The sequence below is a fragment of the Nycticebus coucang genome, chromosome 17, assembly GCF_027406575.1.
Source record: "Nycticebus coucang isolate mNycCou1 chromosome 17, mNycCou1.pri, whole genome shotgun sequence".
Lineage (NCBI taxonomy): Eukaryota > Metazoa > Chordata > Mammalia > Primates > Lorisidae > Nycticebus > Nycticebus coucang.
Genome location: NC_069796.1, coordinates 37,962,180 through 37,988,302, shown reverse-complemented (window position 1 = coordinate 37,988,302; position 26,123 = coordinate 37,962,180). Strand labels below are relative to the sequence as shown.

General features: G+C 40.4%; 1 protein-coding gene across 11 annotated transcripts in view; it reads right to left on the bottom strand.

Annotated features, from left to right (window-relative positions):
* Window positions 1-10,433: 10,433 nt before the first annotated feature.
* MATR3 (matrin 3) overlaps window positions 10,434-26,123 on the bottom strand; it is a 45,032-nt gene continuing 29,342 nt past the window's right edge. For 6 of the 11 annotated variants that reach the window (XM_053566412.1, XM_053566413.1, XM_053566420.1 and 3 more), the window contains 13 exons: window positions 24,913-24,974; window positions 23,913-23,954; window positions 23,150-23,262; window positions 22,879-22,931; window positions 22,319-22,444; window positions 21,164-21,289; window positions 20,882-21,049; window positions 19,184-19,315; window positions 17,359-17,402; window positions 16,898-17,267; window positions 15,466-15,832; window positions 14,006-14,127; window positions 10,434-11,507 (listed from right to left, as the gene is read on the bottom strand). In XM_053566412.1, the coding sequence (XP_053422387.1) occupies window positions 11,457-11,507; window positions 14,006-14,127; window positions 15,466-15,832; window positions 16,898-17,267; window positions 17,359-17,402; window positions 19,184-19,315; window positions 20,882-21,049; window positions 21,164-21,289; window positions 22,319-22,444; window positions 22,879-22,931; window positions 23,150-23,262; window positions 23,913-23,954; window positions 24,913-24,974 (1,776 nt within the window). In that variant the 3' untranslated portion in view covers window positions 10,434-11,456. Of the gene's footprint in view, window positions 11,508-14,005; window positions 14,128-15,465; window positions 15,833-16,897; window positions 17,268-17,358; window positions 17,403-19,183; window positions 19,316-20,881; window positions 21,050-21,163; window positions 21,290-22,318; window positions 22,445-22,878; window positions 22,932-23,149; window positions 23,955-24,912; window positions 24,975-26,123 lie in introns of all 11 variants that reach the window. The other 5 variants (XM_053566417.1, XM_053566415.1, XM_053566421.1 and 2 more) reach the window with 4 other exon arrangements.

The following is a 26,123-nucleotide window of genomic DNA, read 5'->3' as shown; positions in this document are numbered from 1 at the left end:
ATCTTCCTGATTAGGCTCTCAAATAACTGGGACTACAGGCATCTGCCATGATACTTGGCTAATTTTTCCATTGTTACAAGAAATGGAGTCTTGCTCTTGCTCAGGCTGGTCTTGATCTCCTGACCTCAAGCAATTCTCTTGCCTCAGCCTCCCAGAGTGCTAGGATTCCAAGGATGAGCCACTGTGCCTAGCCCCATATTGTTATTTATTTATTTATTATACACCCTTGGTAGAGTGTTGTGGCATCACAGCTCACAGCAACCTCAAACTCCCCGGCTTAAGCAATTCTCTTGCCTCAGCCTCCCAAGTAGCTGGGACTACAGGTGACCGCCACAATGCCTGATTATTTTTTTGTTGTAGTTGTCATTGTTGTTTAGCAGGCCCAGGCCGGGCTCGAACCCACCAGCTTTGGTATCAACTATTCACTGAGTTATGGGCGCCGAGCCTTATTTATTTATTTTTGAGACAAAGTCTCAAACTGCTACCCTGGATAGAGTGCTGTGATTTCATAGCTCACAGCAACCTCCAACTCTTGGGCTCAAGATATCCTCTTGCCCTAGTTTTTCCATTTTTAGTAGAGACTGGGGTCTTGCTTTTTACTCAGGCTGGTCTCAAACTCGTGGGCTCAAGCAATCCACCTGCCTCAACCTCCCAGAATGCTAAGATTACAGAGGAGCCATCATGCCTGGCCCCCATATTGTTTTTTGTTTTTTTTTGAGACAGAGCCTCAAGCTGTCGCCCTGGGTAGAGTGCTGTTGCATCACAGCTCACAGCAACCTCCAACTCCTGGGCTCAAGCGATTCTCCTGCCTCTCCCTCCCAAGCAGCCAGGACTACAGGCGCCCGCTACAATGCCTGGCTATTTTTTTGGTTGCAGTCATCACTGTTGTTTGGCAGGCCCGGACTGGACTCGAACCCGCCAGCTCAGGTCTATGTGGCTGGCACCTTAGCCACTTGAGCCAGAGGCGCTGAGCCCCACATATTGTTTTTTTTTTTTTTGTAGCGACAGAGTCTCACTGTACCGCCCTCAGGTAGAGTGCCGTGGCGTCACACGGCTCACAGCAACCTCTAACTCTTGTGCTTACGCAATTCTCTTGCCTCAGCCTCCCGAGCAGCTGGGACTACAGGTGCCCACCACAACGCCCGGCTATTTTTTTGTTGTTGTTGTTGCAGTTTGGCCAGGGCTGGGTTTGAACCCGCTACCCTCGGCATATGGGGCCGGCGCCCTACTCACTGAGCCACAGGCGCTGCCCCACATATTGTTTTTTAAGAGCAGGCTAGGGCCAGGCATAGTGAGGCTTGAAGCATAAGATCACCCTAAGCAATAGTGAGACTCTGTTTATACTAAAATTTAAAAAATTAGCCAGGTGTGATGTCACATGCCTATGGTTCTAGCTATTTGGAAGGCTTCAGCGGGAGGATCACTAGAGTCCACGAGTTTTGGGTTGTAATGTGCTATGATCTCACCACTGCACTTTAGCCTGAGTAACAGAGCAGACCGTCTGAAAAGAAAGAAAAAGGAAAAGTATACAAAAAATAGTAAGTTATTTGAAATCTGACCACCTGGAAATACTGCTATTAACATTTTGGTGGCTCAGTGCCTGTAGCTAGGGCACTAGCCACATATACTGGAGCAGGCGGGTTCGAATCCAACCTGAGCCTGCCAAACAACAATGACAACTACAACTAAAAAAGACCAGGGGTTGTGGCGGGCGCCTGTAGTACCAGCTCCTCCGGAGGCTGAGGCAAGAGAATCGCTTAAGTCCAAGAGTTTGAGGTTGCTGTGAGTTGTGACGTCACAGCACTCTACACAGGGTAACAGCTTAAGACTCTGTCTCAAAAAAAAAAAATTTTTTGATGACCACTTTGTCAAATTGTTGGCATTTATATTCATGGCTATGGTTACATATATAATTTTGAAAGATTATACATGCTGTTTTTCATCCTGCTCTTTTATTTATTTATTATTTATTTATTTAAGACAGAGTCTCACTCTGTCACCCTGGGTAGAGTGGTGTGGTGTCACAGCTTACAGCAACCTCAAACTCCTGGACTCAAGGGATCCTCTTGCCTCAACCTCCCAAGTAGCCCGGACTACAGATGCCCACCATAACACCCGGGTTGGTTTTTAATTTTTATTTATTTATTTAATTTTTGAGACAGAGTCTCAAACTATCACCCTGGGTAGAGTGCTGTGGCATCATAGCCTGCAGCAACCTCCAACTCTTGGGCTCAAGCAATCCTCTTGTCTCAGTTTTTCTATTTTTATTTTTTATTTATTTTTATATTTATTTTTTAATTTTAGAGACAGAGTCTCACTTTGTCATCCTCAGTAGAGTGCTATGGTGTCACAGCTCACAGCAACCTCCAGCTCTTGGGCTTAGGAGGCTTAGGTGCCTTAGCCTCCTAAGTAGCTGGGACTACAGGCGCCCACCACAGTGCCCTGATATTTTTTTGTTGCAGTTTGGCCTGGGCCAGGTTTGAATCACCACCCTCAGTATATGGGCGGGCGCCTTACTCAATGAGCCACAGAAGCCGCCCTTATTTATTTTTTTTTGAGACAGAGTCTCAAGCTGTCATGCTGGGTGACATCACAGCTCACAGCAACCTCAAACTCTTGGGCTTAAGTGATCTCTTGTCTCAGTCTCCCAAGTAGCAGGGACTACAGGCGTTTGTCACAATGCCCTGCTATTATTAAGTTGTAGTTGTCATTGTTGTTTGGTAGGCCTGGGCTGGATTCAAACCTGCCAGCTCTGGCGTTTGTGGCTGGTGCCCTAGCCGCTTGAGCTATAGGCACTGAGCCAGTTTTTTTTATTTTGTTTTTGTTTTTGTTTTTTTGAGACAGAGCCTCAAGCTGTTGCCCTGGGTAGAGTGCTGTGACATCACAGCTCACAGCAACCTCCAACTCCTGGGCTTAAGCGATTCTCTTGCCTCAGCCTCCCAAGTAGCTGGGACTACAGGTGCCCGCCACAACACCCAGCTATTTTTTGATTGTAGTTGTCATTGTTGTTTGGTGGGCCCAACTGGATTTGAACCCACCAGCTCTGGTGTATGTGGGTGGTGCTTTAGCCGCTTGAGCTACAGGCGCCAAGCCCAGTTTTCCTATTTTTCAGTAGAGACAGGGTCTTTTTGCTCAGGTTGGTCTCGAACTCGTGAGTTAAAGTAATTCACCCGCCTCAGCCTCTCAGAGTGCTAGGATTATAGGCATGAGCATGCGCACAGTCTAGATTTTTTATTTTTATTTTATTTTATTTATTATTTATTTATTTTGAGACAAGAGTCTTACTTTTCCCCCCTCAGCAGAGTTCCGTGGCATCTAGCAACTTCACAGCAACCTCAAACTCTTGAGCTTAAGTGATACTCTTGCTCATGCCACAACGCCTGGCTATTTTTTTTTTTGAGAGATGAGGTCTGGCTCTGGATCAGACTAGTCTCAAAACCTGTGAGCTCAGGTAGTTCAGCCACCTCGGCCTCTCAAATGCTGGAATTACAGGCCTGAGCCACCCTATTTTTTATTTTTTTGAGACAGAGTCTTACTTTGTTGCTCTTGGTGGAGTGCCATGGCACCACAGCTCACAGCATCCTCCAACACCTGGGCTTAGGTGAGTCTTTTACCTCAGCCTCCCAAGTAGCTGGGACTACAGGCACCTGCCACAATGCCCGGCTATTAAGCCCGGCTATTTTTTAGAGATGGGGGTCTTGCTCTGGCTCAAGCTGGTCTCAAACTCGTGAGTTCAGGCAATCCATGCGCCTCAGCCTCCCAAGTGCTAAGATTACAGGCGTGAGCCACTGTGCCTGGCCTATTTTTTATTTCTAGTAGACCCTGGGTCTGATTCTTCCTCAGGCTAGTCTTGAACTCATGAGCTTAAGGGATCCTCCCTTGAGGGAGTGATCCTCCCACCTCAGCCTCTTTTTTTTTTTTTTTGCAGTTTTTGTCCACGGCTGGGTTTGAACCGGCCACCTCCAGCATATGGGGCCAGTGCCCTATTCCTTTGAGCCACAGGCGCCGCCCCTACCTCAGCCTCTCAACATATTAAAACTATTAACATCTGTTAAACTATTGTATTCATTCTCTAGGAAAGCTTAAATAGCATCTATCAACAGGAAACCCTCCCAACCCCCAGATAAAATCTAACATAGGTTCATAGCACTTTGGTAAAGGCCTTGTCCCCATGCCCATGTGCATCATGTGTACACTGGGCAGACTGTACTCCAGAATTAGGAGTAAGGGCCTAGAACTCTTAAGTGAGGGTAATAAGCAAAAGTCCCAACTGAATGAATAGGTGAAGGGATAAAACAGTTTTGTTTGTTATTTTTTTTTGAGACAGATGGTCACTTTATTGCCCCTAGTAGAGGGCTATGGTGTCACAGCTCACAGCAATCTTTAACTCTTGGGCTTAAGTGTTTCTCTCTTGCCTCAGCCTCCTGAGTAGCTGGGACTACAGGCACCCACCACAACGCCCAGCTACTTTCTGGTTGTAGTTATCATTGTTGTTTGGCAGATCCGGGATGGATTCGAATCAGCCAGCTCTGGTGTATGTGGCCGGCGCCCTAGCAGCTGAGCTACGGATGCCAAGCTGGTTCTGTTTTTGATATTCAAGGACAAGGAATGAAACTTTAAGAGCATTCTGTCCTAGTCAATGATAGAACTTCTGCTCTTGGTGTATCTCCAATTCAAATAAGATCTTTCAAAGGGAATCATCAATACTATCATGTATGAAGCATGATTATCAATGAAAGGTCATTGAAACTATATACAAAGCCAGTAATTTACAGTCCAGGTGTAGCTATCCTGCTGGGATAGGCAGATGTTTGACTTTCTACTCAATAGACTTCCCTTTCTTTAAAAGCCTATATACTTTTTTCACTTAACTTTCATATTTCCTACTGGACATTTGACTCTGCCAAATTCTTTTTTTTTTTTTTTTTTTTTTCGGCCGGGGCTGGGTTTGAACCCACCACCTCCGGCATATGGGACCGGCGCCCTACTCCTTGAGCCACAGGTGCCGCCCTCTGCCAAATTCTTAACTGTGTGGAAGTAACAAAACCTTTTAGGAGGGCAGCGCCTGTGGCTCAGTGAGTAGGGCACCAGCCTCATATACCGAGGGTGGAGGGTTCGAACCTGGCCCCAGCCCAACTACAACAAAATATAGCCGGGCATTGTGGTGGCACCTGTAGTCCCAGCTACTGAGGAGGCTGAGGCAAAAGACTCACCTAAGCCCAGGTGTTGGAGGATGTTGTGAGCTGTGACGCTACAGCACTCTACCAAGGGCGACAAAGTGAGACTCTGTCTCTAAAACAAACAAACAAAAAAACCCTTTTAGGGGTAGAATTAAGTTAAGGAAAAGACAGAGCTAAAAAAAATATCTTAAAGCTGGCTAGGCAACTGTAGCTTAGCGGCTAGGGCGCCAGCCACGTACCCCAGAGCTGGATGGTTCAATCCCAGCCCGGGCCGCCAAACGACAACTACAATCAAACAAAAAAATAGCCAGGCATTGTGGCAGGCGCCTATAGTCCCAACTACAGGGGAGGCTGAGGCAAGAGAATCACTTAAGCCAGTAATTCTCAACCTTTCTAATGTCACAACCCAGTTCCTCATATTGTGGTGACCCCCACCATAAAATTATTTTTGTTGCTACTTCATAACTAATTTTGCTACTGTTATGAATTATAATGTAAATATCTAATACGCAGGAAATATCTAATATGTAGGATGTATTTAGCGATCCCTAAAGGAGTTGCAACCCACAGCTTGACAACTGCTGGCTTAAGCCCAAGAGTTTGAAGTTGCTGTGAGCTGTGATGCCAGATCACCCTACAAAGGGTGACATATTGAGACTCTATATAAAAAAAAATCCTAAAAGCGATAATTCCTGCCTAGTGCTCACCAAAAATTGTTCCCATCTGTTCTCCATAAAAGGAGTTACCCAACTCCAGTGTTTTAACTGAGCTCTAACTAGTATCCACTACTGTGCGTATCAGTAAGTTTTAGAGTTACTGCAATAGAGGACCAGCTCCCATTTTTCCATTATGTCGAATATCAATATACTATCTATAAACAAGCCTTTATTCCCATGAAGAGATTGAAGAGGTGGACAGTAAGAAGAAAAAACAGAAACCATCTGCCCATGCAAAATAACAAATTTCCAAGACGTCATGGTTCTGCTGTGGTAATCTTTTTTTTATTTTTATTTTTTTTTCAGTTTTTGGCCAGGGCTAGGTTTGAACCCACCACCTCTGGCATATGGGACCAGTGCCCTACCACTTTGAGCCACAGGTACTGCCCTGCTCTGGTAATCTTTTAAATTTCTGCCTGTACCAAGTGCCCAGAAAATTTTAAGACGCTATGTTTCTAGTAAAAAATAAAGGACTCAGGTGAACAATATGTAGTAAGGTTCTGAAATAGGCTGTCTTCCAGAGATGATTAAAAAAAAATATTAAGGCAATAGTAACCAAACCAATTATCTGCTTACAACTGAGCACACTTCAAACGGTTCTCAAATCGTGCTATTTGTGACATCCCCATCACCTAGGACCTTGTTAAAAACCTAAGTTAGCAGAACCCATTTCAAACCTAGCAAATTAGAAATTGTAAGAGACCTGGGCGGCGCCTGTGGCTCGGTCGGTGGGGCGCCGGCCCCATATACCCGAGGGTGGCGGGTTCAAACCTGGACCCGGCCGAACTGCAGCCAAAAAATGGCTGGGCGTTGTGGCGGGCGCCTGTAGTCCCATCTGCTCGGGAGGCTGAGGCAAGAGAATCGCTTAGGCCCAGGAGTTGGAGGTTGCTGTGAGCTGTGTGATGCCACGGCATTCTACCAAGGGCCATGAAGTGAGACTCTGTCTCTACAAAAAAAAAAAAAAAATTGTAAGGGACCTAACAAGTCTTTATCCTCCAGGCAATTTTGATGCAGGCAAACATTTGAGACCAATTCTAAAGGAAAAGAATTTACACAACTTTAGTGGTAATTCTAAGAATCTTGCTTACACCCATGGAATGTCATCAGAATGGAAGGGTACTTTAAATCTAGCTAAGTCTGTTAGAGCATAAAATAATTTTTATTACTATTGAGTACCTAAGCTACAACATACTACATGATGTAGTTTAATAAGTGGTGTACTCAAGAGCTGCTTCTATTTTTTTTTTTTTTTCCAGTTTTTGGCCAGGGCTGGGTTTGAACCCACCACCTCCGGCATATGGTGCCCGGCGCCCTACTCCTTTGAGCCACAGGCACCACCTATTTTGTTTTCTTTCATTATTAGTGTCTTGGGAGGCTGCAGGGTGAATTACAGCTCACTCCAGGTTCAAGTGATCCTCCTCCCTTAACCTCCTGAGTAGCTTGGACTACAGGTGCATGCCAGGGTGTCCACCCAATTTAAATTTTTTGTAGATAAAGGGGTTTATATTTCCCAAGCTAGTCTTGAAATCTTACCCTCAAGCAATTCTCCTACCTCAGCCTCCAAGAGTTGAGGTTACAGGCATGAGGAACTGTGCTTCCTAAGTTATCTTAGTCCTGCTCCCTATGGTTCCTGCAGATTTCCATTACATACCATGAACTGTTTGTCACAATTTCTAATTCGAAAGAAATCCACTGTGAAGCCAAGCAAAAAAACCCACCTAAGTTTATTCTTCCGTTTTTACAATCTTTTTTTTTTTTTTGGTAGAGACTCATTTTACCGCCCTCGGTAGAGTGCCATGAAGTCACAGGACTCACAGCAACCTCCAGCTCTTGGGCTTCCGCGATTCTCCTGCCTCAGCCTCCTGAGCAGCTGGGACTAGAGGCTGGCCACAATGCCCAGTTTTTTGTTGCAGTTCGGCTGGGGCTGGGTTTGAACCCACCACCCTCGATATATGGAGCCGGCGCCCTACTCACTAAGCCACAGGTGCCACCCTTTTTTTTTTTGAGACAGTCTATGTCACCCTCGGTAGGGTGCTGTCGCGTCACAGCTCACAGCAACCTCCAACTCCTGGGGTTAAGTGATTCTCTTGCCTGTCTCCCAAGCAGCTGGGACTACAGGCACCCACCACAAATGCCCTGCTGTTTTTTTGTTGCAGTTGATTAGCTGGCCCAGGCCGGGTTCAAACCCACTATCCTCACTGTATGTGGCTGGTGGCGTAAACACTGTGCTAAGGGAGCCAAGTCCATTCCACAATCTTTCGATAACTTTTTTTTTTTTTTTGGCCCGTGCTGGGTTTGAACCCACCACCTCCGGCATATGGGACCGGCGCCCTACTCCTTGAGCCACAGGCGCCGCCCAACACAATCTTAACTTCAATACCTGTCCCCATCACCCTAAAAAAGGGAGAATACCTTCGTTCATGGGCAATTCAAACAATGGATATGATCTTTTAAGATTTTAACTATTTAACAAACATCTCTGGATGTGTTTGTGGTGTACACTATGGCCAGAATTTACCTTCCTGAGAAATAACTTTGTTTTTTTTTGGCTGGGGCCAGGTTTGAACCTGCCACCTCCTACCCTACTTGTTGAGCCACAGGCGCCGCCCAGAAATAACATTTTAAATGAAATTATTTGGGTAGGCTGGGATCATACCTGTATTTGGAGCACTCTGGGCGTGGATTGGATTGCGCAAGCTCAGGAGTTTGAGACCAGCCTGAGAGCCAGATTCAGTCTCTAACTAAATAGAAAGAAACTGAGCTTTGTAGCAGGTGTCTGTAGTCTCAGCTACTCTGGAGGCTGAGGCAAGAGGATCGCTTAAGCTCAAGAGTCTGAGGTTGCTGTGAACTATCCTAACATGGCACTCTACCAAGGGCGAGAAACTGTCTCAAAATTAAATAAACATGTTTCTTCAGAAGTACAGGTTAAACTAAAGGCAGAAAAAATGGTGCTGAATATGTTATTAAACATTAGAGTAGGTTTAACTGGAAACTTTTTTTTTGTAGAGACAGAGTCTCACTTTATGGCCCTCGGTAGGGTGCCATGGCATCACACAGCTCACAGCAACCTCCAACTCCTGGGCTTAAGCGATTTTCTTGCCTCAGCCTCCAGAGTAGCTGGGACTACAGACGCCCGCCACAATACCCAGCTATTTTTTTGGATGCAGTTTGGCCGGGGCCGAGTTTGAACCCGCCACTCTCCGTATATGGGGCTGGCGCCTTAGCGACTGAGCCACAGGCGCCGCTCTAACTGGAAACATTTCTATTTGTTTCTGAGAGTGCTCTGGTGTTACAGCTCACAGCAACCTCAGACTCTTGGGCTCCAGTGATTCTCTTGCCTCAGCCTCCCGAGTAGCTGGGATAACGGGGCCTGCCACAACGCCCAGCTATTTTTTGTTGTAGTTCTCATTGTTTAGCTGGCCTAGGCTGGGTTTGAACATGCCAGCCCTGGTGTATGTGGCCAGTGCCCTAACCACTGAGTGACAGGCACTGAGCCATGAAACATTTCTATTAAATAAAGAAGGGTTGCCATTATCTGAGAAATAGCTATTACACATTTATTTATCACTATCAGTTTATTTATGAAAATTTTTAAGTGCTCTCATGAGACAATAAACTAATTAAACCATTCTTTTAACTTGCTAAATCCAATATGTAGTACCTATGAAAAACCTTATCACTGATAAACAATTAAGGATTCTCATGTCCACAAAATGCTTTCTGCAGCAGCTGTTAGTTCAAAATTAGTAAAGGTTTGTAAAAATTAAACTGTAACTGGTAAGGATTTGTTGTACATGTTACATTAGTTATCTGCTTTTCAGTGGGAGAAATCATAAAATTTTACCCAATTATCTAACATATCCTTTAATACATTTGAGCCTGAAGGTTTCAAAGACAACGCCTGTCAGTTTTTGAGTATGTTTTGAAGTGAAAAATTTGTTTTATGACAAATAATCTATTAAGAATCCCTACATAAGCTGGGCTCAGTGACTCATGCTTGTATTACTAGCACTGTAGGAGGCCAAGGTGATTGGATTACTTAAGGTCAGGAGTTCCAGACCACCCTGAGCAAGAGTGAATGGTTGTGGTGGGCACCTGTAGTCTCAGCTACTTAGGAGGCAGTGGGGAAAAAGGATCAATTAAGCCCATGAGTTTGAGGTTTATGTGAGCAATGTTGCAATCTACCTAGGGGGACAAAATGAGATTCAAAACAAAAAGAACCCCTATGTAATTATTTTGAAAGGCTGGAAGAACTAATTTTTATTTACCATGTTACTTATAATTTTACTGTTAAAGAGACAGACATGTCTAGACAGAAGTCAATGCTATTTCTTCACTTTTTGGCATTTTAAATTCACGAGGTTTTAAAAAACCATGAATGGCTCCATTTTTAGTTATGCAACAGGAACAAGAAATCCACCAGAGAGTTTAAAACTCAGATATTTAGTAGTCTTTAATACACTTACTATAGACTTAAAAAATGTTAAAGCATGCATAAAAGTGTAAGAGTGAATAAAAATCACAACTGACAAACATATTGGTTAACATTCCAAATATGTAACCAATGAACATGGCCTGTGTTTTTTTTATTGATATTCACTTCAGTAACTTGAATCCACAGATATAAGCAGTATATAACCAGAAAGTCACAAGTAAACACAGATTATACATGCAAATTTCTGTTCACGAAGGTAACATGTGCAGGTACATGAATCAGAAGCGTGCATCTAGAATTATGGCCAAACTGTCTTTAAAATGCAGAAATGTAAATTACATCTTGAAAGTATGAAGAGATGATCTACACACTTCAAAAATCAAATGTTGCTTATACCAGAGATGTATGACAGCTACAGGATTCAAGTGACAAGCAGTAAGATCTCAGAAAATTAATACTGGTCAGAGAGAACAAGAATATTTTTACATTTCACTGAAAATACATAGAACTACTAGAATACGAAATCTAGCAGGAACTCAGGGAAATAATTACAAAATCTAAAGCCAATTACTCAATACCTAAACAACAGCATGACATTAAAAGAAAACTGCACCTGCATTTGAATTGCCAATCTCACATTAATTCTCCAAAAATGAAATGCAAACAAAGAAGCTTCAAAACTCCAACTGAAAAGTCTGCAAGGCTCAGATTAATATGTGGAATGTTTCAGATGAAAGTAATAAAAATACAACTGGTTTTGTTCTTTATTGAATGGAATCAAACGTTAACATTTCTTTGAAGCTTGGAACTACTAAATTTCATTTTTCTGAATGTTCTACTTTATCTTTTTCTTAGTGGTGCAAGTTGTCTTAAATAGCTTACGAAGTCAGTTTCTACAAGTATTTCTGTTGCCATTCTGATAAAAGAAAAACTATTCTTCATTAACTTAACCGCGTATGTACTTTCTTGCTATAACATTTAACACATGAACAGACTAGTATTTCTCCACTAAAACAAAAGAGTACAATAGTCATCTTCTAACATCAGTATTGTATTTAAAAAAGGTTAACATTAAAAACAAAGAACCATTATTTTCTTTGAAATCGTTAACTCTTCTTGGACATCTTATGTTTCCTTCTTTTGTCTGCGTTCCTCTGCCAATTTATTCAGAAATTTCTGGAAAAACAAAAGAAAAACAAAACCAAAAACGTATGTTAGTTACTTCATTCTCAGATCTGTTAAGTCACTAATGTAAACACAAAAGAAGTCTAAGCTAAAACATCTGAAGTTGCTACTCAGGAAGCTAAGGCAAGAGAATCACCTAAGCCCAAAAGCTGGAGGTTGCTGTGATCTGTGATGCTACAGCACTCTACCGAGGGCAACAAAGTGAGACTGTCCAAACAAACAAACAAACAAAACAACAACAAACAAACAAACAAAAACCCATTATATCCTTAAAAAATAACAAGAACATGGAAGGCAAAGACCAGATTAAGGAAGAGCAAGACCTCACTTCTACTAAAAATAGAAAAACTAGCAACGTGGGGTGGTGCACACATGTAGTCCCAGATACTGGGAGGGTAAGGCAAGAGGACTGCTCTAGCCCAGAGGTTGCTATGAGCTATGATGCTGTGGAACTCTACACAGGGTGAAAGAGTGAAACTCTGTCTCAAAAAGAAAAAAAAAAACTGCTCGGGAGGCTGAGGCAAGAGAATCGCGTAAGCCCAAGAGTTAGAGGTTGCTGTGAGCCGCGTGACGCCATGGCACTCTACCCGAGGGCGGTCAAGTGAGACTCTGTCTCTACAAAAAAAAAAAAAAAAAGGGTGGCAACTGTGCCTCAAGAAGTAGGGCGCCAGCCCCATATACCAGAGGTGGCGAGTTCAAATCTGACCCCAGACAAAAAATAAAGCAACAACAAAGAAGAAGTGAAATAACCAAGAACTGAAATAATTCCAGGATTCAAGACTACCTCTTTTTACCTGTACACATTTAATCAACAGAGATAGCTCTTAAACTACAAAACCACAATAAATGTTTTATTATAAAGCAGTTTAAAAAACTAAGTTATCTAAAACTGAGTTCTTGTTGTTGTTTTTTTTTGTAGAGACAGAGTCTCACTTTATGGCCCTCGGTAGAGTGCCGTGGCCTCACACAGCTCACAGCAACCTCCAACTCCTGGGCTTCAGCGATTCTCTTGCCTCAGCCTCCCGAGTAGCTGGGACTACAGGCGCCTGCCACAACGCCCGGCTATAAAACTGAGTTCTTTACTACTTTTTTTCTTTGAGACAGAGTCTCACTCTGTCACCCACGGTAGAGTGCCATAGCATCACAGCTCACAGCAACCTCAAACTCTTGGGCTTAAGTGATTCTCTTGCCTCAGCCTCCCAAGTAGCAGAGACTACAGGCGCCCACCACAACGCCTATTTTTTTGGGTGTGGTTGGCATTGTTTTTGGTAGGCCTGGGTTCGAACCCGCCAACTCTGGTGTATATGGCTGGTGCCCTAGCCCCTGAGCTACAGGCACCAAGCTGTTCCTTACTACTTTCAAGTGCTGTCCCACTATTTCAATAATTAGTCCTTAAAGAGGCTAACTTATCTCAATATATCCAAACAAATTATATGTTAGTTGTGTTTTGCCTTATTCATTCATGCTGTTATCTTTATACACTATTGGTTATAAAAATAACTCAAGACCAACATTAATAAGTGCCAATATAAAGATCACTAAATAGGAAGCTATGACAAAGTTGAAAAGGATTTATTCACTTGAACCAGCATTTTTCGTGTTAGAGAAATTCAACCTAAACCAAAGTTCAGAATACTTGAATAACATTAAGTATATAGATGGGCGTGGTGGCTCATGCCTATAATTCTAGCACTCTGGAAGGAGGAAGCAGGTAAACTGCTTGAGCTCACAACTTTGAGACCAGCCTGAGCAAAAGCAAGACCCTGTCTCCACTAAAAATAGAAAAACAAGAGGATTGCTTGAACCCGAGTTGGAAGTAGCAGTAAGCAACTCCTCTAGCCAGGGCAACAGCTTGAGACTCTGTCTTTAAAAAAAAAGGGCGGCACCTGTGGGCTCAAGCAGCTAAGGTGCCAGCCACATACCACAATGACAGCAGCAACAAAAAATACAGCTGGGCGCTGTGGTGAGCGTCTGTATTCCCAGCTACTTGGGAGGCAGAGGCAGGAGAATCACTTGAACCCAAGAGTTTGAGGTTGCTGTAAGCTGTGATGCGACAGCTTGAGGCTCTGTCTCAAAAAAAAAAAAAAAAAAGGCCAGAGACTGTAGTGGGCACCTGTAGTTTCAGCTACTGGGGAGGTTGAGGGAAAAGAAACGCTTGAGCCCAAGAGTTAGAAGCCCCTGTGAGACATGACGCCAAGGCCCTCTACTGGGGGTTGACAAAGTGAGACTCTGTCTTACAAAATAAAAAAATAAAAAACATTGAGTATATATCATAGAATTTATGATATGGCTAGAAATTATTAAATTATTTATTTTCCATAAACTATGAAAACAGGCTCAATATATGTTTCTAGAATCCACAGCTGCTTTAGGCTTAAATATCTTCAGAATGAAGCACTGCACTGGTTCCAGAGATAACACCATACACATTAGATAAATGATTCATTAGTTTTCACAATAGAACTCTCTTCTTTTAGATTCAGCCTTACCTTTAATTTCTGATAATGAGGAAGGCTGCTGCAATGAGTATTCTTTGCAACTTCTTCATTTGTATAAAAGAGTGAACACAGCTTACAGTAAAACCCTGTTTTAGGTATCACATAGTCTATACCTAGAAATACAAAGATACATTCTTACAAATTAAGTAAATTGAAAATTTTATATAGTATTCTCAAGTCTTTTCACCTGTCAATATAATTTAAATGAAACAACATAATTTTAAGAAGTCCAATGTGCCTAAGCTAAAAAACAAAACGATGATATTGTACTTAATTGATATTTAAAGCTCCTGCTTAAGAATCGCTTCAGCTCAGGAGTTGAAGATCAGCCTAAGCAGAAGAAAGACCCAGTCTCTACTAAAAACAGAAAAAGCTACAGTGGCTCACATCTGTAATCTTAGCACTCTGGGAGGCTAAGGTGGGTGAACTGCCTCAGCTCACCAGTGCAAGACCAGGCTGAGCAAGAAGGAAACCCCGTAGTCCCACCTACTTGGGAGGCTGAGGCAAGAGAATCGCTTGAGCCCAAGAGTTGGAGGTTGCTGTAATCTATAACACTACAGAATTTTACTGAGAGACAAAGCGAAACTCTTTCTCAAAAGAGAAAAAAACAAAAAGGAAATACTGGACATGATGGCACATGCCTGTAGTCCCAGCTACCTGAGATGCAGAGTTGGATCATTTGAGCCAAGCAATTTGAGGTTACCTTGACCTATGACGACACCAACTGCCCTCTACCCAGGGCCACAGAGTGAGACTCTGTTTCAAAAGAAGTCCCACCTATTTATAGTTTTTAAAAGACAGAAATGTAGGGCGGCGCCTGTGGCTCAAGGAGTAGGGCGCCAGTCCCATATGCTGGAGGTGGCGGGTTCAAACCCAGCCCCGGCCAAAACAACAACAACAACAACAAAAAAAGACAGAAATGTAACAGAGAAAAACGAAACAAAAAACATGTAATTTGTAGAAAACTTTACAGAGAAAAAAAGAACATACTGCAAAATGGTAACATAAAATAACACAAAATCAGAAGACATGGGTAAGAGAAAGAGAGAAGAGCATGTCATTTAAGATTTATTTCCTACAGAAATAAAGCTAATTTAAAATGCTATCTAAAAACTCTTTATTGAGAATTTGCTGAACAGGGTGGAGAAAGTGAACTTAAAGACTTAAATCTCGGGCGGCCCCTGTGGCTCAGTCGGTAAGGCGCCGGCCCTACATACCGAGAGTGGCGGGTTCAAACACGGCCCTAGACAAACTGCAACCAAAAAATAGCCGGGCATTGTGGCGGGCGCCTGTAGTCCCAGCTACTTGGGAAGCTGAGGCAAGAGAATCGCTTAAGCCCAGGAGTTGGAGGTTGCTGTGAGCTGTGTGAGGCCACGGCACTCTACCGAGGGCCATAAAGTGAGACTCTGTCTCTACAAAAAAAAAAAAAAAAAAAAAGACTTAAATCTCACCAACAGGAACATTGGGCTGATATGGTCCAATTCTATACTCATCTGGGATTGTATAGTCCTCCTTGTTTTCATCACTTTGTCCATCTGCATTTTCACTTGTATCTTTGTTGGGATCATCAGCATTCTCAGCAGATTCTGCACCTGGTTCTGTATTTTCCTCATTTTTAATTCCATTTTCCAACGCTGCTTCATTTTCTTGATCAAGTTCCTCGATCTTGTCCACCTTAATTTCAACCAAACCATCATCATTTTTGTCACCAGATTTAAATGCCATGCCCGATTTACGAAGTTTCTGACGTTCCGAATCTTCCTCATCACCAACCTCATCTAGAGTGACAAAACCTTCCATACTCCCTGGGAAACGACGCTGTTAAGAAAGACAAATTTACTCTGCAACAATTATCCTGCAGCATCCCTTCCGTTTACTTTACTTGAAGGGTAAGGGATGGCGTCTTTGTCTTTATTCATTTTCTCAAAATAATTTTTCCTTTCTTCCCTAAAATCACTTATATTTAAAAAAAAAAATTTTTAAATAAGGAGAGGTTTGCCTCACACAAAGAGAAAAAAGGTAAATGAGGTAAGAATATTTATATTTTATACTTTCTGAGACTAATTATGTAAAAGAACTTGATTTGATATATAGTGATGTTCTTTGTAAGGAGCATGTTACTCTATCATGTTTAAAGAAAACACTTGATTCTACTCTACATTTCAAGAGCCACTTAGCATTAAAGGGCATTGCTTGAAAAGCATTTCAATGTCATAATCCTTTAAGGTAGGTAGTCAACACAATATGTGCCTTTTGTTTTACTATTCTTTTTTTTTTTTGGCAGTTGGTCAGGGCTGCGTTTGAACCTGCCACCTCCAGTATATGGGGCTGGCGCCCTACTCCTTGAGCCACAGGCACCGCCCTGTTTTACTATTCTTTATGCCATGTATTTCTATATTTATATTTACCTTATAAGTGCTTATAGGTGATGCATTATGTCCTAAATTGTTTTTTAAAGATATAAAAATATCTGACAAAGCGTGTATTTCTCAAATTGGAAAAGCCCTTCAAATCAACAATTTTGGAACTAATGGCAAAATATTTTAAGTATCTTGGGTCATTTACTACAAATCCATAATCTACCTATTAAAAATATAAATTGTACTGTAAGGCTGTCTACTTACACACTACGACAGCAATACGAACCAAATATTGTTCTTTTTCCTTCAATACTGAAGTTCCTTTGTAAACAGGCTTCCAATAGCAACTATAATAAAATATCCTATTTTATCCATTTATTGCAGAGTTAATAGATTTAAATGTTTACACTGTGGTTCGTATCTGATCTAATTCTCCTTGTCTGCTAGGGTAAATAATTTGAAATACTGATTTGATCTGATCTAGTGTTCTAATAAAGTCAGTCAACATAAAATCCTCCTTTACCTTTTTAAGCTTTTTCTTTGCTGCTGCTGAAGCACTCGCATCTTTTTTCACAGCTTTATCTGAAGGCTCCTTTTTCCCATCAGAAGCCACATCACCTAAATTAGCAAGATCAGTCTCATCTCCCACTGAACTGCCACTTTCTAACAATGCAGCTGCTTCTTCTTCATCCACAAGTAGCTCATCTTCAGATTCGAGAAGCATATTGGGTTCCTGTTCTGTCTGGTCATCTTTTGTATCTTTCTCACCATCTTCACCTGACTTTTCTTCTTGTTCTTTACCTTCATTTGTACCTTCAGTCTTCTGGGAACCATCAGTTTTAGATTTCTTATCACTTGGAGATTCTTTGCCATCTGGAGAGTAAGACCTTTTTCTGTAACCAAAAAGATAACACAGCTTTTCTGGATTTGAAAAATAAAAATTTAATATAGCAGTGCATAAAAAAACACACAAAATGAAATTACCGGGATTTATCTTTTTTCAGTAAGTCAATGCCTCTGTTGGGAATCTAAAAGACAAAAATTTTACAGAAGTTAAATAAATGTATTAATTTACAGAATATACAGTTATCTAAGGAACTAGTAATCGGTGACCATCCCTTACATAATCAACTCAGGTTATTCAATCCCTTTAACTATACCCAAGAACTTAAGCTGCCTATATATAGTAAAAAGGGTATCAATCACTATAGGCCAGGTGCAGTGGCTCACACCTGTAGTCCTAACTCTCCGGGCGGCCGAGGTGGGTGGATCACTTGAGCTTAGGAAATGGAGACCAGTCTGAGCAAGAGTAAGACCCATCTCTAAAAACAACCTGGCGTTCTGTGTACCTGTAGTTCCAGCTATTCAGGAGGCCGAAGCAAGAGGATCGCTTGAGCCCAAGAGTTTGAGGTTACTATGAGTTATGAGGGAACTCTATCAAGGGTGACAAAGCAAGACGCCCTCTATCTCAAAATAAAAAGGTGTATCAATTACCATACCAAAAGAGAAGTGGACAATAAACATTTTAATAGTAGGACTGTTAAATAAAATCTTAAGGGATGGGTGCAGATGCATTGCTTGAGCTCATGAGCTTGAGACCAGCCTGAGCAAAAGCGAGATCCCATCTCTACTAAAAATAGAAAAACTGAGGCAAGATAGCTTAAGCCCAAAAGTTGGAGGTTGCTCCGAGCTATGACATCACAGCGCTCTACTCCAGGGCAACAGCTTAAGACTGTCTCAAAACAAAATAAAACAAAACCCCCCCAAAAACTTAACGACATTAAAGCACCAAAACTCTCCAGTATAGGGCCAAAAACTTTGACTACTGCTCAGTGGGTAGGGCACCAGCCCCATATACCCAGGGTGGCTGGTTTGAACTCGGCCCCAGCCAAACTGCAACAAAAAAATAGCCGAGCACTGTGGCAGGCGCCTATAGTCCCAGCTACTCAGGAGGTTGAGGCAAGAGATTCGCCTAAGCCCAGGAGTTGGAGGTTGCTGTGAGCTATGACACCCCGGCACTCTACCCAGGGTGATAGTGAGACTCTGTCTCTTAAAAAAGAACAAACAAACAAAACAAAAAAAAGTGATTACTTTACCCAGTGTTGGTAGCTCACACCTGTAATCCCAGCACTTGGGAAAGTGAGGCAGATGGACTGCCTAAGCTCATGGATTTGAGACCAGCCTAAACCAGAGCAAGACCCCATCTCTTAAAAAAAAAAAAAATAACTGGGCGTTGTGGCAGGTGCCTCTAGTCTCAGCTACTCAGGGGACTAAGGCAAGAGAATTACTTGAATCCACGAGTTTGAGGTTGCTGTGAGCTAACATGCCTCAGCACTTTACCAAGGGCCATCAAGTGAAACTCAAGAAAAACAAACAAAAACAAAAAACTAAACTTTGGCTAATAAGCAAACACTATATATATATATATATATATTTTTTTTGGAGACAGAATCTCATTATGTCACCCTTGCTAGCATGCCAAGGCGTCACAGCTCATGGCAATCTCCAACTCTTGGGCTTAAGCGATTCTCTTGCCTCAGCGCCCCAAGTAGCTGAGATTACAGGCGCCCGCCATAATGCCCAGCTATTTTTCTGTTGTAGTTGTTTAGCTGGCCCAAGCTGGGTTCAAACCCGCCACACCCTTGGTGTATGTGGCTGGTGCAGTAAACACTGTGCTTCGGGCACGGAGACAAACCAGGGTTTCTCTTTCAATAAACCTGTAATTTTAGCATACAGAAATGTTTGTAAAAATGTTGCAGCTTGAAAAATGTGAAAAGCTTTTAACTGATGGTAAATAAGTACTACATACCCTCAGCACCAGTTTTTTGTATTTCTCAGAAAGGTCAACCTTTACACATCTCCCCTGAAACCAAAGGGCTTTTTTCAAACAATGGTCAACCATTGCCATTGCATCTTCTCTCGTCTCCATCTCAATGAAGGCCTTAAAAAAAAAAAAAAAATTTCAATAATAACATTATTTTTCACAGAACCGTATAAAACTCCAGAGTTTACTATTTATTCTATATACTTGTTAGGAAAATCTGACCTTTGACACCACGGAATGGGTAAGAGATTAAAAATACAAAATATTCCACTTAAGGAGCACAATGTAAGGGTAATGGCATACCTCCTGAGTGTGGGACACAAGGACTTTACCTAACAAATGCAAACATTTGTACCCTCAATATTAATCTGAAATTTAAAAAAAATACCAAATGTAAGGATTTGTCAGATATACAAAGTCCTTAATCATTATAGCTACAAATATACAGTTTTTCTGGAAAAGTAATAAGCACTGCTGGGTATGTGGATCATCCCTCTAGCTCTAGCACTCTTGGAAACTATGTGAGGACTGCCTGAGGTCAGGAGCTTGACAGCTCAAGAATTTTGGCTTTTCAAAGAACTTTCCTTTACAGCCTTAACCAAGTCTCTACCAAAAATAGAAAAGAAAAAAAAAGTTAGCAGGATGTGGTGGGGAACACCTGTAGTCCCAAGGTGAAATAAGAGGTTTGCTTGGGGTAGCGCCTGTGGCTCAATGGAATAGGGTGCCAGCCCCATATGCCAGAGGTGGCAGGTTCAAACCCATCCCTGGCCAAAAACTGCTAAAAAACAAAACAAAAGAGGTTTGCTTGAACTCAGGAATTTATAAGACTGCAGTAAGCTATGACGAAAATATTGCACTCTAGCTTGAGTGACAGGATGAGAATCTGTCTCTCCACCCACCCCAAAGTAATGTGCTTATGAGATATTAATCAAAATAGCAAGCAACTAAGGTTTAATGCCAAAAAGAAACAATGCTCTCCTTTCTCTGAATTTTTAAATTAAAAACAAGTATGAGATAATCCAATTCATCCATTAATTACACAAATTTTGAAGTCTGTAATCCAGTGTTTGCAAAGCACTGTCAAATAATGCTGGTGGAGGGTGGTGCCTGTGGCTCAGTCGGTAAGGCGCCAGCCCCATATACCGAGGGTGGCGGGTTCAAACCCGGCCCCGGCCAAACTGCAACCAAAAACTAGCCGGGCGTTGTAGCGGGCGCCTGTAGTCCCAGCTGCTCGGGAGGCTGAGGCAAGAGAATCGCTTAAGCCCAGGAGTTGGAGGTTGCTGTGAGCTGTGTGAGGCCACGGCACTCTACCGAGGGCCATAGAGTGAGACTCTGTCTCTACAAAAAAAAAAAAAAAAAAAAAAAAATAATGCTGGTGGAAATATATACTGGTACAAACTTAAGAGCAATTTGGCAAAATCAAAGTAAAAAAAGTACCAGGATCCAGAATTAAACATGCTAACAGACAAGGAAAGAGATCTTTGCTTTCTACTTTTTAGTATTTTTCAACTCTTTATTATGTGCATCTACTAAGACTTAAACAACCTCTTTCATTTGTAATCGTATGGGCTAACTTACCTGTAAAGAAAACTATTCCCCCATGCTTTCCTCGGTAAAATGATATACTGAAAAATCTTAAAAGTATTTTGAGGAATAATCTGTTCTAAAATCTATGTAAATTACCTGACTCTTCATCCTCATCAATATGTAGTTTTTTATTTTTCCATAGGGCTCGGCAAGCTTTAGAACAGCACTATCAGAATAGCCAGAATGGGGTAAATTGCTGAGATGTATCACACGTCCAAGCTCTTGCTTTTGATCAAACTTCTGATCTGGTTTCCCCTCAGGCTTCTTTAATAAACAAACAAAGGAGCAGGGATGATATATTATTAGTCAATAGTTAAGAATATTCTAGCTTTTCATGTATTAAACTGATATACAACATGTACAAAAAATAGATACTACCTTTATTCTTTTATACTTCTGGGATAAATGGACTCTCACTGGCTTGCCAAATACTAATGCTGGCGTGGTTGTATAATAATCCACTGCAGCCTGAGCATCCTCTGTAGTTGCCATTTCAATAAAAGCCTGTAATTGTACAAAATATCATTTCTAAAAAACACTATCCCAGGTCTTTACAAATAGCATATTTAATCATTAAATTGGATAAAGAACTTAAAGAATTATAGAATTGAAAAACAAACAAAACAAAACATAAACCCCAGTGTTGCCAATTTGTCGGTTTATTAAAAGGCTACTTCAGGTATACTCATGCTTGTAAATTACTTTATCAGGTATTATACTTGTTAGACTAAAATAATGACCAGGTATCATTTTGGTATAAAATGGTTTTTCAAAAAATTTTCCTTTTTGCAGCACTCATATTAGCATGATAATAAACACAAATTACTACACTTCAGGATCATGATGTATAAAGATAATAATCATGGCTCGTCACCTATAGCTCAATGGCCAGGGCACTAGCCATATACACTGGAGCTGGTGGGTTTGAATCCAGCCGGGGCCTACCAAACAACAAGGACAACTACAACCAAAAAACAGCCAGGGGTTGTGGTGGCCACTTGTAGTCCCAGCTACTTGGGAGGCAGAGAATCGCGTAAGCCTAAGAGTTGCTGTGAGCTGTGATGCCACAGCACTCTACCAAGGGCGACATAGTGAGACTCTGTCCCAAAACAAACAAGCAAACAAAAAACGATAATCCATCAGTATCCAGATTAATATTATTGACATATATGAAAGCTATAACCCAACTATAGCCCCAAAAGAAGGGGAAAAAGGATGGGTAATTGGTGAGACCACACCTACAGCGCCTTTTACAAGGGTATATGTTAAATTTACTAAGTGTAGAGTATAAATGTCTGAACACAATAACTAAGAAAATGCGGTGAAGGCTACATTAACCAGTTAGATGAAAATATTTCAAATGGTATATAAAACCAGCACATTGTATCCCCCCAATATATATAATTAACATATATAAATAATTGGCTGTTCCCTCTATTACATTCCAAACTGATGAGCTAAGATCTCATTGACTTCCTTTTCTAAAAATAAAATAATTTAATCCCTTTAGGAAACATATCATTAGTTAGTGACCTCATTAATTTTATTTAGAATCAGATGATTTGAAATGACTCCAAACGGTTCCACAAGCTGTAATAGTTGGTATCTCAAGTTTTTCCCTCGTTGAAAATCCATGATGTGAACAACTCGGCTAGTTTCCTATCAGAAGAAAAATGAGTCATTATAAGTGTCTTTAATACAGTATGAAACAGGTTATCCATCAGAACTTTTATAGTCTCCCATTAACCAGAAAACAGTAAATAGTTCAAATATCAAATTTCACTAGGGAAATTTGCTCTGACTATAACCAAATGGTTTCTGAAGATCATCTCTCTATACTGGTTTACAAAGTGAATACTGAATATATAACTGGACAGCAATTTTTCTAAGATACTGAATCAAAATGAGATCTCTAGCCCAGGATCACATGCAAGTTTTAACTATCATGAAACTCATATAAAAACCTGACTTTTTTCAAACTATAGCAGTGTTCTTACAGTAAAATGACCAAGATACAGATTCAATAAGTAAAGATTTAAAGTCAAATCACATTCCCCCAAACTGTAAACAGTAAAAGCGGCTGTATTACTGACCACTCTGCCTTTCTGCATGTGTCTAGGTCCTTGCAGGTTCCCATTTCCAGCACCTTTATGGGAGAAAAACAAAACAAAAATCATTTTCAGTCTTTTAAATAAATATAATTGCTATAGGAAGCTATTTTAATTAAAAAATGGGTATCTTTCAAATGCAAGCAATGTTATTTTTGCATAACATTTCAATTAGCTGTCTTTTGCCCATAACCACTGCATTTAATTTTTACGGAAAAGCTATTAGGGAAAAGTGACATAAATTTTCTGTAATCACCCAGATTTCCTCTTGGTCCAACTGCTGGTCCCCCAAGATGAAATGAGGGAGGTGGAGGTCCCAGAATTCCTGGTGCTGGGTTTGTGGACTGCTGCAACATGAAGGGATCACCCCTAGTAATACGAAGACAGAAAATATAAAGCATGATAAAAAGTACATCAGAAATAATTAAGATTTTATTATTGTTAAAGCACCTCTTGTATGACTATTACCACTTCAATCTTTCAGGGCATATATGAGTCAACCAACTAGGGAAAAATCTAGATTAACAATAAAAACATAAAAATTACTACATTAGTATTCTCTAAACATTTTGTTAACTAGATTGAATTTTAAAACAAATTGAGACAGGAGTGTCACTTTGTTGCCCTCGGTAGAGGGCCATGGCATTGCAGCTCACAGCAACCTCTAGCTTTTGGGCTTAGGCGATTCTCTTGCCTCAGCCTCCCAAGTAGCTGAACTACAGGCACCTACCACAACGCCCAGCTATTTTTTTGTTGCAGTTTGGCTATGGTCGGGTTCGAACCTGCCACCCTCAGTACATGGGGTAGTGCCCTACTGACTGAGCCACAGGTGCCACCCCAAACTAATTTTTAATATAGAATTTCATAAAAAATTTTTATTTATGATTAAAGCTAAATTTTGTACATTGACCTCCTTTACAAACAGTAGCTTAAAAAAATTTAACTTACATGTGTACAATCAATTACATTCCGTACACTGATCTCCTTTACAAGTAGTAGCTTAAAAAATTTTAACTTACATTGTGTGTCCTGTATCATTGTCAGGATTCCATTCTGGGTAGCTTTAAAAAGACCAGAAAATTAACTTTAAAATAAAACTGTCCCTTTCATAAAGTAGCCTTGTATGGCCTCTAAAATAGAGATCATTTATTAGTAAAAAGTTGTCTGAGAGTCTATGTGTTAGAAATATTAGTTTTAAAGCATGTCCTATAGATATTTCAAAAGAAGAATTCCAGAAACTCAAAATAATCCAAATTAACGAAAATAAACTTTAGTATTGCTTAATGTAGCTAATATATGTTGAAATTAAATTTTTCCTATATTTGTTAAATCATAAGGAGGAAAAGTGTTGCACAAGGAATTAGAAATGTAAATAACAGAAACAAGAACAGACCACAGATTTTTCTTCTTCAATATTAAATACCAAGAATAGAGTTGTGACAGTAGAAAGGAAGGCCCTAACAGAGTTAGGTATATGTGAAAACTGCAATTCCAGTGAATGAGACTGTGCTGCTTATGCAGGGAGTTTTTTTTCTTAGGAATTCCTTTTCATTGTAGCAGCTTAAATTCAGAACCAAAGGTATCTTTAAAGTAAAAAACACGTTATTAAGTATCTTCCTTGACAACTAATTAGAATCTTTTAACAACTCTCCCCTTTCTTTATCTATGTTTTTAGAACATGTTTATCATTTAAAATGCTATTATGAATTCATTCTACACACCAAATGCTGTCTTTTCAGTAAGCCTATTACAAATTCTTTCAATTTGTATTTACAACGACCAAAGTGTATTTATCTTAAAATCATATTAAATAACAAAGTGCCACTGTCACTGCACCTCATATTCAATATAAGGTTTCCAGATCTAAACATTTTGTTTGTAATTAGTATTGCCTGGACAGTATCAAATATGTGATAATAATATTGTGGATATTACAAGTAAATGATGAACTCCCAAAGACCAATAATGGCTGTTTCTGATTCAGGATAAGGATGCTTTAAAGGTATTTCAAACTCCTACATTTCAAGAAGAAGCTGGCATCGACGACTGTGACTTGCTCCATTGATATGTTGACTCCACTCCTGCAGCAAAGTAAATTAGTAGAATTAACAAAAATAAAGCTAAAATACTGTCATCTGAACCATTAAAACTCTAGGATGTTAAGGTCTATGCAGTATCTTAGGCTGTACAAACACCTGCCCATTGATTAAATCACAATGATTTAATTTAAAACCATTTCTTTGAATCCTTGAAGCTTTATCCTGCCCTCAAATACGCTATGCACATTCTTGGAAAAACTGAATAACTTGGTCAACACACTTAAAAGAGACTTGACAAGAAGATGAAGAGTTAATAAACAATAAAGAGTAGTAACTGACCGTGAGATTGGCAAAGCATATTAATTTCTACTATGGGCCATACTAAAGTATTCATTGTATAATTAATAGGACTAGTTATTTTTCAGCACTCTAAATAATAATATCCATGTATAAATCTATTCTTCTAGAAAATATATGCTATAAATGAGACCAAGTGGTTAAAAATAGAATCTTTAATTTAATCCAGCCTTTGAGGCAGCTTGTTCCAACAAGTGCATTACCTACTAAACACGTAGGGAAAAATGCAGCATAATTAGAACTGCTGTGAAAAGGTAATATAATTCAACAGGAATGGCTTATTTAGAAAATGATCTCCATTACCAAACCATACCCCCATCTTATTTTCCTAAAAGAAAGAAGTAAATTTAAGAAATACCTGTCTCCATTTTCAGGGAGGAAAATATTACACTTTCCCAGTATTTGTGCCTTTGTGGTTTATTTTAAATTTGAAGAAATTTTATTCAAACAAATTTTCCTGTCTGTAGGAAAAAACTCAAGACATAAATGAGTTAACTGTTTAAGGCAACAGGCAATATAAGGAAGGAGTTAGGGAAAGTGGGTTCTGTTGCTAGACTGCCTGTGTTCTATTTCCAAAATGCATATATTCAGATGCAAATCCTTAGTCATTATTTAAATTCACTGGGAAAATACTCTCATAGTTATTATGAAAAGCAAATGAGTTAGAGACTGCTTATCAGACTCTTCCTAGGGACATGAAAAGTGCTCAATCCCCCCCATAAAACTACTGCATTGTTTTAGAATTCCTGCTTTACATCTATTATTGGTGTTTCACAAACTGCAGCAATTTCTGTAATACCCACGCTACCTAATACAATTATATTTGGGTATAAA